Source organism: Mytilus edulis, chromosome 9 (assembly GCF_963676685.1).
Source record: "Mytilus edulis chromosome 9, xbMytEdul2.2, whole genome shotgun sequence".
NCBI lineage: Eukaryota > Metazoa > Mollusca > Bivalvia > Mytilida > Mytilidae > Mytilus > Mytilus edulis.
Window position 1 is genome coordinate 13,697,175 of NC_092352.1, and position 19,506 is coordinate 13,716,680.

General features: G+C 31.0%; 2 protein-coding genes across 2 annotated transcripts in view; one reads left to right on the forward strand and one right to left on the reverse strand.

Annotated features, from left to right (window-relative positions):
* Positions 1–6,272, forward strand: part of LOC139487662 (A disintegrin and metalloproteinase with thrombospondin motifs 3-like) — a 35,890-nt gene extending 29,618 nt beyond the window's left edge. The window contains exons 14-16 of the mRNA XM_071272615.1: positions 772–826; positions 2,271–2,588; positions 3,795–6,272. Of these exons, the coding sequence (XP_071128716.1) occupies positions 772–826; positions 2,271–2,588; positions 3,795–3,868 (447 nt within the window). The 3' untranslated portion in view covers positions 3,869–6,272. The remainder of the gene's footprint in view (positions 1–771; positions 827–2,270; positions 2,589–3,794) is intronic.
* LOC139487661 (uncharacterized) overlaps positions 5,140–19,506 on the reverse strand; it is a gene marked incomplete in the record, with an annotated part of 21,943 nt that continues 7,576 nt past the window's right edge. Inside the window, 11 exon segments of the mRNA XM_071272614.1 lie at positions 5,140–5,444; positions 6,739–6,816; positions 8,323–8,469; positions 8,833–8,893; positions 11,106–11,342; positions 11,812–11,862; positions 12,493–12,687; positions 13,247–13,340; positions 13,797–13,961; positions 16,027–16,171; positions 18,688–18,865. Of these exon segments, the coding sequence (XP_071128715.1) occupies positions 5,140–5,444; positions 6,739–6,816; positions 8,323–8,469; positions 8,833–8,893; positions 11,106–11,342; positions 11,812–11,862; positions 12,493–12,687; positions 13,247–13,340; positions 13,797–13,961; positions 16,027–16,171; positions 18,688–18,865 (1,656 nt within the window).

Here is a 19,506-nt window from a genome sequence, read left to right on the forward strand (position 1 = left end):
GAGACTATCGTATAATTTTATGGACTGTTAACTGATCGTGCTTTATTACAGACTGTGAAATAATTTTATTTTATTCGTGCTCATTATCAAAGACAGTTAAAGATATTCAAAGTTATATATCTTTTATCAGAGACAGTAATTCAAAGTGAAATTTTAATAATTTATTTTCATTGTATTCTATTTAAATTCATTTGCGGGCCCCCAGAATGCTAAGAATGGCACATAAGGTGTTCCCGCTACCGCTCTCTATTGTACACGACGTCACCGTTGTTGTGACGTTATCTATTCAGAGTTCCAATACAAGTATCATTGCAAGCAGACGTTCCTATTACTAAGCCTTAATTTATGTCCGATACAACCACTCTACGATAAACACGTACAAAATGAAAAGTGGGCGTTACAGACGAACGTTAACCTAATCTGACGCAATCAATTGATAACCTGCGCGTGAAACAAATAGTCTTGTCCACGCTGTTATGAAAATGATTTAACAAAAATTTACTTTAACAGACGGTTCCAAATTGTATTTGTAAAAGATTTAGGAAGTTAATGCATACTAAACACTTGAGTGAGAATTGACATCCAAGTACTTTTTTTTGAGATAGAAAGCAAATCATCTAATCATGTACAAATTCAATGAGCACTTTTTTTACATATTGAAATCTTCATCTCTAAAAACAATAAAAATAGACCGTGCTAATCAGTATGCTTAATTGAACTTTCGACTAATGTTTAAGAGATTCAAGAGTGAATTTATTTACATTTTTCCAGTGGTGTATCAGAGGAATATGTACTACAAACGAACTGGCACCAAAAGTTGATAACGGTAAATATGAATACTTATGTTATAATTTCAATTTAAGATATTGATTACTAAAACAAAGAACATAAATAATAAACTAGAAAAGAACATCAAAACATCAACAAAAATACTGGAATTTCGTCTCTGGATGTAAAAGAATATAAAAGGTCATTTTTTAAGTATTGAGTTAAATAGAAAGACTAGATACCAACTGAAGAACGTATACATATACTTGATTCTTATGATATTTGCCTATTTATCGTTGTTCACTACTGTTTAAATTTAACTGCTGCCACAGAAATTTACAGGCGAATCTTATACACAGAAAAAGAACCCACATAAAGAACAAAAGTTGTGATGTTTATGGCGATAGGCTATATAAGGATATCATTCTTTAGCTGTATTTGGGAAAACTTTAAGGAATTGTTTGTCCTCAATGTTCTCCAACTTCGTAATTTATTTGGCCCTTTTAACTTTTTTTTATTCGAGCGTCACTGATGGGTCTTTTGTAGACGAAACGCACATCTGGAGCAAATTCAAATTTCGATCCTGTTATCTATGATGAGTTTATTTACAACCACTGGGTCGATGCCACTGCTGTTGGAGATTTTATCCCCCAGGGTATCACCAGCCAAGTAGTCAGCACTTCTGTGTTGACATGAATTATTATTGACATGGTCCTAAATATAAATTAACTGCTTACAAAACATTGAATTGTTTTGAACTACTGAGGCTTTTCTACCTCAGGAATAGATTACCTGAGATCACCCCTAGTTTTTTTGGTGGGGTTCGTGTTGTTTATTCTTTAGTTTTCTATGTTGTGTCGTGTGTGCTGTTGTTTGTTTGTCTTTTTCATTTTTAGCCATGGCGTTGTCAGTTTGTTTTAGATTTATGAGTTTGACTGTCCCTTTAGTATCTTTCGTCCCTCTTTTACATTAGCAGTATTTTGCAAAACTTTTAGGATTTCTTGGTCCTCGATGCTCTCCAAATGCGTACTTTATTTGGCCTTTTCATCTTTTTGTTTATTCAAGCGTCACTAATGAGCCTTTTGTATACGATATGCGCGTCTGGCGCAAATACAAAATCAAATTCTAGTATCGAACTCTGTCTGTTATATAAGATGAGTTAATTGACAAGCACTGGGTCGAGGCCAGTGCTGGTTGAGATTTTCTACCCGAGGGTATCAACAGCCCACTAGTCAGAACATCTGTGTTGACAGTATAAATTAACTATTTACAAAACTGCTTTTCGTAATCCTATAGAAATAAATTACTTCAGCTGAATTGTCAAATCCTTTCGGAATTTTAAGTCTTTAATGTTCATCAACTTTGTTATTAAATTTGACCGTTTCAACTTTTATATATCGAATGTAGAATAGTGAGTCTTTTAAGGACGAAACGCGCGTCTGGCGTACACAAGTTTGGTATCTATATATGATGAGTTCATTCCATATAATTGTTTTTTTCAGACACTTGTTTATTTGGCGACTTGCAAGTTCAAGTATATTCTGACGAGACATGGAATTGCACTGAAGTCATAAAACGATACCCACACCGGTGCTTGAATAGCTCCTGGGTACAGAATTCGTGCTGTGAAATGTGTGAAAGTACAATGAATACAGCCACATCAACTCTAGGATCGTCAACCACAGTCCAGACGACTCTTTCATCTACCACTACAACTATGCAATCAACATCAGAGACCACGTTATCATCAACTACAATACGCACTACAACTACTACTACAATGATGAAAACCACAACAAAAGAACTGGAAGATAACCTTGGTAAGAGTGTATGTCTACTCTATAATACATGTCATAAAATTCAGAGTCAAGCTAACGATCAAAATATGGTAAATCTATCTAGCAAATTATTGCATTGTTTCATAATAACAGGTTATATACATCTAGTTTGCTTCTTGTAATTGCGACATTTTTTTAATATGACAGAGACATGTGCAGTTAATAGGTCTTTGATTATTTTTATCTTTTCTATCATTATTTTAAATTATTGAATTGATTGATTTTGGTGAAAAATATTGAATTCTTTTGACAATTATTGCACCCAAGAACGAAATGCGTTAGATTGTTTCAAGGCATTATGATTTTATGCATTAACACAAATATCACACCTTAAGAACAGTAAGAACAACAAAAACGCTAAACATTCTGAAAAGTCTAATAATAATAATAAACTCATCATCGATACCAGACTTAAAATTTAATAGACCATATACATTTACAAAAGACTCATCAGTGACGCATACATTTTTGTTTTGCCTTGATTTTTATCTTTTAAATGGGTTTATGACTTTGAACATCGGTAAATTGCTGTTGTCTTAAACTAGATACACATAGAATGTACTTTTTCTGTTGAAAATATTGCTAATAATTGAACCCAGAGACATATTTTATATTATTTGTATGTATCTGAAGACAGACAGATATATTTAAAAAAAGCGTGGAATTGAGCAATAACCATGATAGATGCAAAAATAGTTGCTGCGCAGTTACAAAAACACATCTCGCACACAGAAAAATAAAGACCGAATGACACGATTATCAAGATGTGTTTCACTCCGTTTTAGTTGTAACCCTGAATTGTTTTTTTTTAAATCGATTTATGACTTTTAAATAACGGTATATTACTATTGCCTTTTATTTACCACCCATAAATCAGACAAGAATTCATGATTTTTTTAAAAGTAAAGATTTTCAACTTTCTGTTGACATCGAGCCATCGTCCTTCTTGATACAGGTAAAAGTATTTTTTATATTTTTTTTCCACACAATTTTTACTCAATGAGTTGTTATGATACAAATGCAAGTCACACTTAAGCGTAACATGTAAATCAAGATCATAAATAAAACAAACAAATCAGCTTTGTATTGGATAAATACAAGTAATAACAAAAGATACGTTTTCAGATCACATAAAAATATTTGTTTTCCTTTCGACTTTGGATCATCAAATTTATCATTTCATTTTAGGTTCTACGGCCAGTTCCTTGTGGAAAAGCAAATTCGCTACAGTATTTCTCTCTGTGTGGATATTATTCATATAAATGAGGAAAACAATTATGCAACAGAAAGATACCTCAATGGATCCCTACATAAAGACAATTACAGAACTGGTGATACTTTGTTATCAAAATACTAAACATACAATTATAAATATATACGTGTATGGCAATAAGGTGTGTACCAAAATTGTTTTTGAATTAATGTCAAAGCTTGAAATTGGCCATTTCCTCTTTTGAATTCTTTCTTATTGATTTTTTTTCGGGACCTTTTATAACTTACTTTATGACCATAGTTGTTTTTCATTGTTGAAATACGCAACGTTTACATGTTAACATCATTGTACTCTGGAATGTAACGGATCAAAGTTGTCTTATTTGTGTTAAGCTGCATCTACTCTTTTTCTTTTTTTTTAATCTGGGGTATTTTAATTCTTTCATCAGCAATCAGTTTTTTGTTGTTGCTTTTTACGGCCTCTTATAGACATGAGTAAACAACGACATTATATTAAATATAGTCGGACAGTAGCTACAAAGCAACCAAAACAATGCCTATCATGTTTCTTTTCAATGTTTTTTTTTTCTAAGAGGGTACGATAAGGGCTCTATTCGTGTCTCTTGAATTTGAAATTCAAAGATTATTATAAATATACAAAATGATATCGTTCAGATGTTCAGAAAACTTATGATTAGTCTGTAGAACATGAGTTTTGATATTTTTGAATTTTGTTTTACCAATTGTCACAAGAGCTTTATTTTCTTATGGATTGTATAAAATAATAAAAAAAATGCTTGATTTTGATATTTTGTTATTAATTTTTTGAATGACCAACATTTTTACCCGAAAGATGTTTATGTGTGTTAAATGTCTTTTTTTTTATCGGTTAAGCTGTTGTTCATATATATTTTCATAAAATATACGTAAAACTTTAGGTAACTTTTGACATGTTCAAAGTGACACCACAAGTTAATTTACACTCAAGTTATCCCCTTATTAAAACTACAAGGCAAACCTGTACAATATTAGGTTCTCTATAATAAAAGCATATTCTTATTAGTGTCGACATATAATTTGACTGTGTATACCATTCATATCCAATCACAATGGACAACTGAATACATTAGTTCACAATGTATCATTCGTCTATCAAAAATGGATTTCTGACTTAATATGTTACGAAGAAGCCTATGCAAATATGTTTTATCTTTTATTTATGTCTTTACCAATTACATGATAAACTGAAAACTCGATTTTCCACCTGAAATGTTTATAACACACAAACCAAACAGGTTAATTTCCCACTTTGTCTACATAGTTACGCCATGTCATAATATCCATTTCCCTTTTTCCCCATATAGCTTGTCCATATCTGCTGACCTGATGGCAATAGATCTACGTCTATCAAGTTTTTCTCTAAATGCTGTTCCTTAAATGTATGCGCTGCATCAACATTAACTCTTGTTTTGCTTTGCCTTAAATATTCATGCAAACTGATTTTTACTACAGTGCTAGAACTTATTGTAGAAAACATGCGTTTTTTTCGATTAAATTTGTCTCCAGACTTGTCAATCCTTGCGATCAAATCTAAGACGCCATCACCATCAACATCTCCAATGGATGCTGAAATATACAAAAACTTAAATTAAAAGGGAACAGAAAACACGAAAATCGTCTTTTTTGAAACGGCAAATGAAATTGCATGTTCCTCGTAGACTCAATTTAAAACAAACTGGAAGTCAACAGGATTATACATGAAGTATTTATATATTTGTATATATTTGTCATTATTCATCCAGGAAAACTCAAGTTAACTTTACGAATGATAGTATGCCAATCTCATACCTAACGAATATTGTTAAATTTCAGTGTCATAATAAAAGTATTATTTTTTATATAATTGCTTATCGTAAAGTTGTGTTTTGTTAAATATGACACTTATAACGTTACCTTTTGTTATGCATACACAGCTACTTTTGCATAGGTACTATTTCAGCAGAAAAAAATCTGTAGTACTGGAAATCTATATTTAATATTCAGTACTATTTTGTTACTTTAAAATTATTGAAATATTAGGTATCTTTATTTTACAGTACTTGATTTGTACTTGAAATTTTAAGTACTACATATTTTTGGTTACATCGTTATATTTTCAGCATTTTGAAAGTTTGTCTATTTCAAATTTCTTATAGTTATGATGTTCAAACATGGATTACTGTGATCATTGTTAGTATTATTTCTGTACCAATACTTTAAGTACAAATCAAGTACTGTAAATATTACAATAATTTTAAAGTAAAGAAAAAATACTTAATATCAAAAGTAAATTTCCAGTACTACATAATTCAAGTACAGAAACACCGGAAGTAGCTATGCAAAAGTAGCAGTATACGTGTTTATAATATTGTTTGTATATTTGTTTTTCACTGATTAAATTTGATAAAAAAATCATATTTTTATTACACGTAACCCTTTGAAAGCTTAATGATAGAAACGCTTTATTAAGGCATACATCAGTTCGTGACACAGAATTTATACGTGTTTGAAGTACTGATTTTTGTGAACAAGCAATATCATGGTAGTCAAAACAACTAGTATAAAGTTTGTCAAACATGCCGTAACGATTGCTAACCGTTCAGATCCTTTTGATCTAACTTAAATAAAAACAGTCTATTTACTAGGTTTTCCAAACTTTTGATCTACATAGTACCTAATTAAAGTTATTCAAGCAACACTTGTCATGCGCACTGAAATCGATATGATATGCCTTGGCCAAACGATTTTTTTTTACTATTTCGCTGTAGAGCATCCCATATTGTTAATATAATATTAATTTATATAAGTAACAGATAAGCTTCCATAATAACAAGTATTGTTTTTTTAAAGTAAAATCTGCAGATTCTCGTTTAAAGCATACCTGTTGCAAGAACTGTGGACACTAACATAGTACATATGTCTTTGGACGGTAATGACGCGTCGTCTTCATTTGGCACACCTTAAACATAATCATTACATATTTCAGTAAATGTTTTTGAACACAAATGTTAAACATAATCTAAAATACATTGACATCATATCCTACTTATTAGTAGTGATCGTAAAACATGTTTACTTGTATTATGTAAATCAGGTTGTACATTTAAAATCATTCCAGCAGTGCCTTCATATGGCATAAATTTCTCTCAGTTGATTCAAAAATCGAGGGCTTCCGTTTCCTATAATTATTTTCTTGATAGAGGGTTATAACTTACAAGTAAGATATTACACCAAGTGTTCCAAGTGGAACAAAGTAAAATCACAAAAATACTTAATTCCAAAAAGAATTCAAAACGGAATGTCCAAAATCAAAAGGCAAACTCAAAAGCTTTAACACATCAAACGAATGGATAACAACTGTCATATTTCTGACTTGGTATAGGCGTTTTCTTATGTAGAAAAAGGTGGATTGAACCTGGTTTAATAGCGATAATCCTCTCACTTGTATGACAGTCGCATCAAATTCCATTATATTGACAACGATGCGTGAACAAAACAGACATAATGGGTAAAAATGTCAAATAACATTAACGGTACCAATTTTCTTGCACCAGATGCGCATTTCGACAATACATGTCTCTTCAGTGATGCTCGTGGTCAAAATATTTGAAATCCAAAGCTTATATAAAAGATGAAGAGCTATAATTCAAAAGGTCCAAAAAGTATAGCAAAATTAGGGGTACAGCAGTCAACATTGTGTTATAATCTTAATCACAACAAAAAAAAATAATTAAAAAGATGTGTAATCCCTCCGAAAGTTTAACGGACACCATCATGGTTTATTTGACGGTGTCACACATGCCTACGGAAATGATTTACTTAAATAAGTAACCTCAATCCCATCTTCCTGTTCTCAATTGTGACATTATTGAACACTACTTATTACCTTACTTAAGCAACACGACGGGTACCTAATATAGAGCAAGAACTGCTTATCCTTTGTGAACACCTTTGTTCACTACAAGTTTTGGGTAGGTTTGATGTAGCTTTAAGTTTTCTATGTAATGTTTTGTTAATGTTATTTGACATTTCGTCGTTTTTATTTTACGCCATAACTTTGGCCTTTTTATTGGACTCATGATGTTCGAATGATCTTTCGTATCTACTATCTCTTTTAAATACACTTTCCTAAAAAGTAAAATCACAAAAATACTGAACTTAGAGGAAAATCTAATCGGAAAGTCCATAATCACATGGCAAAATAAAATAACAAAACACATCAAAAACGAATGGACGAGAACTGTCATATTCCTGACTTGGAACAGGCATTTTCAAATGTAGAAAATGGTGGATTAAACCTGGTTAACAGTGATAGTTTTCTTCTTATTGAAGGATTTTGGTTATTGACACTTTTTAGCTGTCTTCGGGTAGGTTGAAATCAACAAGTTGCCTTAGTACAGAATGTGCATAATTGTTTTAAATAAATTGACAATAACGCTAACAGCTCTATCGATATCAAACTCACTATACATAAAGGCTTCCAGTCCATAGTTTAAAAGTCGAACTGGGTTGTTAAATGTTGTTCTATCAAGTATAAACACTTCCGCTCGCAATTCAGCTTCGTCCGTACACATAAAATGTCGATTATCATACATAGCTTGCATAACTTCATCTACAAAACAAGATGTTCGATAATATAAATGTGGCTAGGGCATCTTAATTAAAATTGATAGAGTTTCTTGATAACTTGTCAAAATGAAGTTTTTATCATGCTTTATCAAAAATATATTAAAAAGTATGGGTCACCGGACTTTTTTTACGCTTCAAGTTGTGCAAAATTGTCAGATTTTGTATAGAGTATGCATTGAAAATCAATTACATGGTGAATTTCTTTGGCAGAGCATGTTCGATTCTAAATTAAATTTTTTAATGGTTTTGCCTCTTCCAAATAATCTGAAATAATAAAGATGCATAGTAAATTTGAAAAAAGCTGTACTATTGGGAACTTAAATTACATGTATTATAATTTAAATACCGTTATATTCACATGAAATGTTTTGCGACGTAGACAGTGGTATTGTTTTGCGTTTTCTTATCTGAAAAATGAAAAGAAGTTATGCATATAGGTAAACATGAGGGATATCTAATGAAAAAGCAAAGCAATATTATCATTTATCATGATCAATTTTGATGTTAGAATAAATGTTAAAGTTGTCGATGAATCAGGGACAAGATATGCAGACATTTTTATTTATATTTAGTAAAAACATATTTGGATTATCATTATTTGGGAGTTACTTAACACAATCCTATGACATAATTATAATGAAAATATCAAAATTTTACACTTATACTAACGGCCTAGCCACAATCAGATGTACATTTTGTGTTTCACATGAAGTCAAAAATGAATATCACATTAGGAAAAAACTGTTTTGATATTTTGGTACATAAATGGTTTAAATTATTAAAAATTGCCATCGTTAGGCTAACACTGGAAGCATTTATATGCTTTGTCTACGGACAATACATTGTATTCATATTTAATGAAATACATTATTAAAACCAAATTTTGACGTAGTTGAAAGTGTTCTCTTGAAAAAAAAACCATATATTTTATCAGGTTTATCTATCAAATGATGCTTAACTGCGAGGAAAATGAAAACAAATACATTGTGATAATTTCTAAGGACAAGACATTTTATTGATATTCAATTAAATGCTTTCAAAGATGAATGTTAAAGTTAAGATTAAAAGTTACCAATTAAATTTTAAGCTGTGTTTTTTTAATTTTAGAAAATATAAAAATGTACCCATAATTCTTTACATATCTCAATAATTTATTGATTAAGCCAAAATGAAAACACATTCTTTTAACTAAAATCAATATATCTGACTGTTTAAAACAATCAAACTATTATTTAAACTCAATTTTGACATGGTTGAATGTGTTCGCTTGAAAAAATAACATACATTTTATCTATCAAATTAGGCTGAACTCAAGGAAATTTGATACAAATATATTGTGGTAATGTCTACGAACAAGACAATTTCAGTTAAAAAAAAATCTGTTAGAATTAATTGTGACTATATTTGTATTGAAAATACTGACTTTTAATTTGAAGAGATAACTTTTATCACATATAAATGAGATTTAAGTTCCAAAGCAGACAAATAATTGAATTTAATACTTGTTATGTACAAGTGTCTTGTCCGCAGACACTTCTTCATCTGCTGGTAATACTGAAATGCAAAAGATAAAGTCACAGAGAGAGAAATAACTTTTCTTCATTTGATTTAGTTAATCTTTTAAGGTATAACTGGAATAAAAATATTGAAGTAAAATAAGATAAAATTGAGAATGGAAATGGGGAATGTGTCAAAGAGACAACAAGGTATGTTTTTTATGACTGATAATCTGCCACTTTTTAAAATCCACTCTTGTAAAAGTAATTTTACGTAAAATTAGAACACTTAATTACCATTTATTAATTAAAAATAAGATATTTCTAAGTTTAAACAACACATAGGATTAATTTAGACCCATAAAGCCAAGCAATATTGATAAAAAGCCATGTCTACGGACAAGACATTCTGACATATTTTTCAAATTCTTCCTCTATTAATAGATGGTAGAAAAAATGTTAGTAGTGTTTTCATATCTACAATAAAACAGGAACTTAGCAATGCAACATTAATGTTATTATACTTCCAGTTTACTAGGGAATGCATGTCTACGAACAAAACATTTTTTTTCAATTTATTTGTATATCCAACTTTGATGGCATATATCTTTAGCTAGGGTACTACAATATTGATATATGAGGTAGTTTTTGATAATGTATATACTAGAAGAGAAACAAAACACATAAAGCATCAATTTGATTTATTTTTATCATAACTTTGTAACCACTGAAGATTTTTTTGTTGCAACAACCAGTAAAAGAAAGATGAATAAATTGTCTATAACAGTGAACCAATAAATGTAGTTCAAATTAAGTTCACTTATTAACTATCCATTGGTAAAAACAGCGTAATTTTAAATGAAACAACATAACCTGAAATTTTGCCCATTTTCAGCGTGTATTTTAGTGTTTTATTCAAAACGGTAACAACTATACATGATATTTGATATTCATTGTGAAACCCTACATTCTCTTCTTCAATTCAAAGATGTATTTCTTATGTTACGTTTATCTTCTTGTCTTTACAAGCCTATAACTTAGACCCAATATTAAATGTACATCTGATCTTGGCTAGGCCGTAAATGCAAATTTCTCAAACTATCTCTCATTTAGAAATGTGTACCTTTCTAGTTTGTTTTTGAGCCTTGTTCGTTATCGAGTTACTCTGATGTTGCATAAAATCCGAATGAGCTGTATTATTTCCATCATTGTGTGATCCCTGAAAATCTCGATTGCTTTTATCTGTTCCCTGTTGTCTTTGATTTTGGTTTGAATCGTAAGGATGTTTCTCATCATTATCATTCGGAAGATATGTCTTATGCAAAGTCGCGGTACTTAAATGACCTCCGTGTGCTGCAATCTGAAATAATCGTCCAAATGTTTTTAACCAATCAAAATGCGTTAAAAAAAAGAAGATTTAAAATAGGCATGTGCGTGAAACAATTCTATAGTAACAAAGTTAATGTTGACTTATATCAAATTCTTAATGTTTTTGACTATAATTAGAGAATAGATAACAAATCTATATGTATGCTTTTTTTCTGTTTGAGCCTTTCTCAACTTAAATAGACTCGGAAGGATTTAGAACATATTTTATTGGTTGAAATCTATATATAATATGTTGCCAATAGCTTTCATTTCGTTACTGTATCATTAAATGTTAAAGGTGATTTATGAGAATTGAAAGCCTTTAAAAATAGCGTTGTCTTTATCTATAAAAAAAAAAATTCTGATTATCCCACATCTCATTTTATTTATATAAAAACATAAGGGCAAACAAAGAAGATGCAAGTCTTGTTCTAAATGCTGCAGAACTAATATTGAAATACCACGCATTGTTCCATAAAGTTGTTTGCTTCTGTAAAATATGATGGTGGTTTCTGCAAAGAAAATTTCAATAATTAATACGCAAGTTTAAACAATATATGTCAAAAAGACATAATAAAGACACTCAAATTGATAAGGAGCAGATTCTGTAAATTTCTGTAAATTCTCTGAATACAACAAGGAAATCGGATCTTTATTTTAAACAGATTGTCAGATAACATGCTATCAACACTAGTCTATATGATTCATTTGAACAATACTGCACAAACATAAATATAAGAAATAAACTGAAATGATTTCATTTGAAAACTTTGTTATCTTGTGTTGGAATCTGCGTAATTGACTTAATTGAAACCTAAAATGATTTTTCTCAATAAGGTAAAATACAACTAACTTATTATAAACAAGCCTATGTGTATAGTCGTTATATGTACAAAATACAAATAACACGTCATAAATTTGGTTCATTCGAAGCGCTTTTCTGGATTAATCTAAATTAGGAACACTCAAAGCCAGAAATTTGAAAGTCAATAATGTAAAAAAAAAAAAAAGAAGGCAAATCCATCTAAGGTCATGTCTGAGTTGGTTTGAACCTTAGTTTCTTATTAATTTATAATTGTACTAGAATCAATAAGGAATTTAAGAACGATATGCTATACACCATGTAAGTAAAATCCACTTACTTTATCAAGCCTTTCAATACCCTGTATGTTCTGATGCTTATCTAGTCTGATTGGACTACCTCTACCTAGTGTATTAAAAAGAAACAAGTCTCTGTGAGGTTCTGACGTTCTCATACTGAGGTCTGACGACATCACAAACTGGTTTCCATTTAGTGTCCATAATGTTGAACCATCTTTACCATTCAATATGTATATCTGTTAGATAATAAACCATTAGTTTACAATACTGAATGTATTATATTGTTTAACAAAGTAAATCATAACATCATATTGTATGTTTCGGAGTTTAGTGTGACGTCCTTTTTGTATACTAGTTCATCATTTTGGGGGGCCAGACGAAGTCCCGCCTCCGGGTGCGTGATTTTTTTGCTGCAACGAAGACCCATTGGTTGCCTTGAGCTTTGGGGTTGTTGTCTTTTCGGTATATTTCTCGTTTCCATTCTCTTTGCTATCATGAAAAATGGGGTTTTGGAAATAATTCCCCTTTCATATTTACACATCATAGACATGCCATGGAAATTCATTTTAAAATATTTTTTTTTTTTAAATAAATAGATAAAACATGCGTATTCATTCAATAGAATTGTGAGATTATTTGTTGCATAGATTTGAATTTAGATTGAAATAACGTTCATTCTTACTGTTTTCGTTTCATTGTTGAAACAATTAAATGTTGGTGCTTTTTAAAAATTCTAAAATTAGTTTTTTTAAACACTTGAATTAGTACTTTTAAAGACTTGGAATAACTTTGTACCTTAGTTCCGCTATATTGTGGCCATTCTCCAATACTCCAATGGATCATAAAATCCTGAATATCATCGTTGTTAAAATAACCTGGTGCTGGGGATCTATATTAAAGGAAATCACTGTTAACAAGTTAAAATACTCTTTGTTTGAAGAATATTGTTTCAGTTAGTCCAAATAGTTAGGACGTCTTGTAATGCTATATGTCTCTTTTTTACTATGACGCCTTCGTAGGAATGAAATAGCCCTACAAGACGTCATAATTATTTGGACTATGTTTCAAGTACTAGATTGATACCATGATATAAGCGATGAGTTTTCTCTTTTCTTTTCTTTTCTTGTTTTTTTTTTTTTTTTTTTGGGGGGGGGGGGGGGGTCCCTTATTATCTATTCTTATTTCAGCACTGCGTTAATTCTTATTCCTGTCTTCTTGATCTATTTTCTCTATTCTTTATTTGTCAATTTTTCTGTAGTTTTAGTCTATCATTCTCTATTCTACAGAAACTGTCCAGATCCTTATTTAGCTTACAGGAAAAGTCTAAAATATATAAATGAATTACGTGTATGTTTCCATGTTTGGAAACTCTCTCCGCCACAGAACCGACAAGTCTTTGCCACTGTATAACATCATTTGACCTTGGAAGGATGTCATCAGGATATCGGGGAAACGATCATTATTAACATCTACCACTACAGGCGGAACAATAACTCCTTTAGTATTCCCGCTGAAATAAATATTTATGATAAAACACCCCAAAAAAACAATAAATTGATTTGCAACAAATATGTCCTGCTTTGATAACTCTGAACAGTTTGAAAAATATGTATCAGTATATTACAATGCTTACAGCAAAAATGATATACACACATTTAGTGTATAATAAAACCCAAGCAATTAAGAATCAAAATATTATATAGATCTAAAATTGAGAATGGAAATAGGGAATGTGTCAAAGAGACAACAACTCGACCATAGAGCAGCCAACAGCCTCTGTATGTTTAATTATTCTAATTTGCGTAGCAAATATCTATTTAAAAGATGTGTTTTATATTTCTTTCTGGCGTTACAGCCAAAAGTTGCAGGACATGTAGTCTGGCTTGGAGTTTTTTTTCCGGTAGGATATATTAACTTTTGACACATAATAGCCTTTTTCAACTTAATTTTATAGTTCGTTCTTATGTTGTACTCTTATACCACTGTTCCAGGTTAGGGGAGGGTTGGAATCCCACTAGCATGTTCAACATTCTTTATGTATGCACCTGTCCCAAGTCAAGAGCCTGTAATTCAGTGGTTGTCGTTAATTAATGTGTTACAAACTTGTTTTTCGTTTATTTTTTGTACATAAATTAGGCCGTTAGTTTTCTTGTTCGAATTGTTTTACATTTGTCATTTCGGGGCCTGTTTAGCTGACTATGCGGTATGGGCTTTGCTAATTGTTGAAGTCCATACGGTGACATATAGTTGTTAATTTCTGTGTCATTTGGTCTCTTGTGGAGAGTTGTCTCATTGGCAATCATACCATAAATTCTTCTTTTATATGTAACATTATATTGGTCAAAGTATGAGGTAGTTCATTGTCTAACCATGCAGCCATGTCTTTGACGTGCAAACAAAAATTTGCCTATTCTCAATTGGTCGTGGAAAAAGGAAAGTAACACGTGCTGTAAATATTTATAAAAAAAATCTTATTCATAATAGTTATAGCTAACTGCAACTTAATATAGCTACTTCTTTAAAAGGGTTAAATTTGTGTAAATTACACAGATCCCGAAATAAAACTATATCGGGCTGATATGATAAAAAAATATAAAACTATCGCATGCTTGTTGGTAACGCTTGAAGCAATTTCGACTAAATCGGTAAATATACGCCAACTTTATGTTTTCAGTAGATCAAGCAACAAAGTATTTTATTTTATCATTATTCCATTGTCATAACAAAAATCATTGTATGAAATTTAAAACCCGCAAGGGTCCATAATTGAATTAATGCCTAGTTCATACGTACATTTAATTCAAATTGAATTCGAATCGAATGCGAATCGAATTCGCTAATTGCGTTCACACACTCTTCCTTTTTAATTCGAATTACATGTGAACGCAGCATTATGAAAGTATTCTATTCTATTCTAATCTATAAGATAAAAGCGGCGTTTTACGTTTTCTGAAAATGTTATTACTTTTTAAGAAAAAAAAGATGATGTTTCCGGGAAAATTAGTGTAAAGGAGATAAGAAAAATTATTATGAAAAATGCCAAACAAACATTACAATGTTTGCATTATTTTCAAAGTTTAACATTTTTCGTATATGGTCTATGAAAATGTGTACATAGTTCAATTTATGACAGTAATAAAGGTTTTTTTGGCATTTAATGTTTTAATTAAATAAATTATTTATCAATACAAAAAAACAGCGTCAGTGTGAAATCTCTGGAAAAAAATAAGTACGGTTGACGGTATCGACGGATAATATTTTCTTCAATATTATGACATATGTTCAACTGTCTCTATTGTTGCCTTGTAGAATACATTGCGTTATTGTTATTGGTACATTTTTAAGTAAAACTTTTTTCTGCAATGATATTTTTACAATAGGCAGTGCATGATAATTAGATCATATTTAAATTCATTTTTCAAATCAGATGTTATATCAGTCCTCGAGCTTTCAGTTCTCTGGATGATACAATTAGCTAGAGCTGATAAAACATCTGGGGAGAAAATAGTTTGCCGTCATGTAATAATCCGATACCATTCTCAAAACATTTTACTACGGTGTATATCATATATTACCGATGCAGAGTAAAAATGCCCGTGTCTTCATTTTTCATGCCTTTATATTGTATCCATTGGTTGTAATTCCCTTCAAATTCAACAGGGTTTGAACCATTGGTAATGTAAGCATAGAAATCTGGTAACGAAATCATCATCAAGTTACCTGTCGAAATATATTGTCAATAACTTCATAGAGAAGTAGACAGTTTTTCTGTTTCTGTTTTGTTTTTTCTTTTTTAACTTTTTGCACAAACTTGCATATTTTTCAAATGATAACCGTGAATTTCTAAACTAGCTTTCGTGTATGGTTGTATGGTTTGTTAGAATATAGAATACAATTATAAAGTATTGCCTGTTTTCCGTTGAAATAACATAGACATATAACGTGACATATAATAACACCAATTTAATTTTGAATCCATAATGATTATCATAGAAAACACAACGTGATAATTTACCCGCGGTGCGATAAATGTTGTTAAGAGAATAGAACCAGCCGACATGGACTATATATATTTGAAAATAATCCAACATAATCAATCAAGCAGTGTCAAATTGATCAATAACATTCGTGTGAATATTCAAAAGAATTCTCTAAAAAACTGAGATTTAAACCAAGTCCAAATTGGATTATCTCCCGTTTAATGGGAAATTCCCAACTAAAAATAGACTAAGTTCAATCGACCTATACAAGATATAATGCAATATAATTATATATGTGTTCAACCGATACGTAAAAAAAATACAAAGTTGTCGAATTTACTGCTCGTTTTGAATAAGAAAAAATATGAAACTTTGCCTTGTGGAAAATTAAGCTGTTTGTGTAGCAAGCGTAAACACTGAATACTACTGTTGAACAGGGAAGTAACTCTGCAGGTTTTATATATTTATCGATTAAATCAATATTATTCGTTGATTCTTACATTTGTTTATATTTTAGTATATATCATATAAATAATCAGTTTAATTTTTCATTCAAATTAAACACAGAATAATTTTTGACAAGAATTTTGCAAAAATATCTATTTATTAATACCTCACATTTAAACTTAAATAAAATTGGTGTATTTATATAGACTTGTGTACACAATATTTCTGGAGCGTGTGTCCTGGTGACACATCTGAACATCGATCGCTGTTTATTTCGGCGGATCTGTTTGGTTTGGTGTCCCTCTTTAGAACACATTCCGCATTATATGGAGCTCCCGCTGCCTTGTCGCACGGTTGAGATCTGTTTAAATTGGCCTCTCGTTTAGGCCTTGGGTATAAAAAGTTAACATTCGACTTCTAAAGTTTCTAAAAAAATTGGGAAGTTGGGGTTATTCTTCGTAACACATTTCTGACGCTCTAGAACGGCTCTACATGTGGTAGACTGCCAGATCTTTTTGTTTCATACACTGGTATTTTTTTTCTGTCATGAGACCTATGTTAAAGTTTTTGTTAAGTACTTATTTGTGACAAACAAAGCTGCATGTGTACATATGATATTTTAAACAGGTATGTGTTTTGGAGTCAAACTGCATGCGTTTAGATTATTGCAGTTACTATTTTTTTCTCTAGAGTAGGTTTTGAAAGTTTGACCTGACGCAACAAAAACTATAATAAAAAGAGGTTAACAATCTGTCTTTTTATTTAATATAGAAGACTATGTAGTAAGTCCTAGTAAGTCCACCTGCTGTCATATGGCAATTTTCGTTGTTGGGTTGCTGTCCTATTGACACAAGGGACATATACTGCCAAGCGGAATGCCGATCTTTTTCAAACTCTTTTATGTTTAAAAAGAGATTTATTTCCCCCACAAATGAAGGATGGGGTGCTTACGACCCATACCCCCTTTTAAATTCACCACTGTTTTGCTTATACCTTCTTTTATTCAGATTATATATAACATACTAGTACATTTGTAATAAATTTTAAAAGTCGCTTTTGTTTTCATCATGATTTGAATAACGCAGTTGTAATCATTTTTACAGCTAACATATTCATTACAGTAGTAATTTTCATAACGCCGATCTATCATTGCATAAACAGCAGTCAATGTATGTCCGGTAACGCCGATCTATCATTTCATGAACAGCAGTCAATGTATGTCCGGTAACGCCGATCTATCATTGCATAAACAGCAGTCAATGTATGTCCGGTAAAGAACTAGTCCTGATTACAAATGACCTCGGGGCATTATTTACTATTTCTATTTACTGTTCTGATATCTTTTTTCTACTATCAATGTGCCTCCCGAGCGCTTTAATTTTTTAATGAAAATATCAGTATAAAAACGTTAAAAATTGAATAAGAATGCGAAGTCATGTGTTATAGGACTAGTTAAGCACCAGTCAACAATTGGCAAATGGAAACAACTTGTTTTAAAAGCGTGTAAAAACAGAATCAAATAGGTGATAGACTATACCTTTTCATATTGCCGACTTTTGATTTTTCGATAAATTACCAGTAACCTAATCTGCTTTATGACATTCTTCACTCGACCAAGTAAGAGCAACTGAAAAGGGGATAAATCAAGCTCAAAATCATTTCTATGAATGACAAAATCATCGAAAAAGGTTGATTTCCCCCAAAAAATGGCAAAATGATATGTATACTACAGAAGTCTTAAGTCGGCAATATGAAAATAGCAAATAGAAAATAATCTATTGACTTATTATCATTCCTTTAAGTTTTTACCCGATATTGTTTCTCCACCACTACCAAACAAGATGTACCGAGAACCGTCTGTAGTTCTGTATATAATAGGTGACATATAAGTTTCCTTATTGTCAGGGATGTTTAGATAACGGTGACCTACCATCTTCCCGGTCTTACCAGACAACATAACAAGTCGACCAGAGGTTCTGGAATGGTCCTTAAATAAAGAAATTCAACAAAAACACGAGTCATTAATCGTCAGAATTGTAATTAACAAATATATATTAGGAATGAAAATTTTAAAAGCAAAAATAGTTCCACAAATCGGAGGATAAAAAGTAGATATGATAATGACTGGGACTATACTTACTATAATCGTCTCAGATAATGGTTATGAAATATACATCATCGGTTCTGGTAGGATTTTTAAATGTTAACTTTGAGCGTAAATTTTCATCCAATAAATAATAAATTGTACAAGAGCTATATGGTTGCATCTCATTCAGCAAACTGACCTTCAAAGATATGATTTGTTTTGTTTAAACGGTACCTTTGGTTTTGGCTCTACAAACTATTTGTCTAAACGCACCTTTTAGGGACTATGCCTCTGTATGATTAGTATTTGACATGATATTATTCATATATGATATGATAAATGGTGATATATAGTTGCTTACATCCACATTATTATAAAAGACATGTTCTACAAAGAATGTAGACCGATATGAACGGCCGAAATTAAGAAGGCCACTGGAAACTAAGGATGTATGTGATAGAGACTCAAATAATTTCTTGCGAAAAGTAACATACGAACCATTCTAAAAGTTCTTGAATAGTTCTTTAAAGAGCGTGGCACTT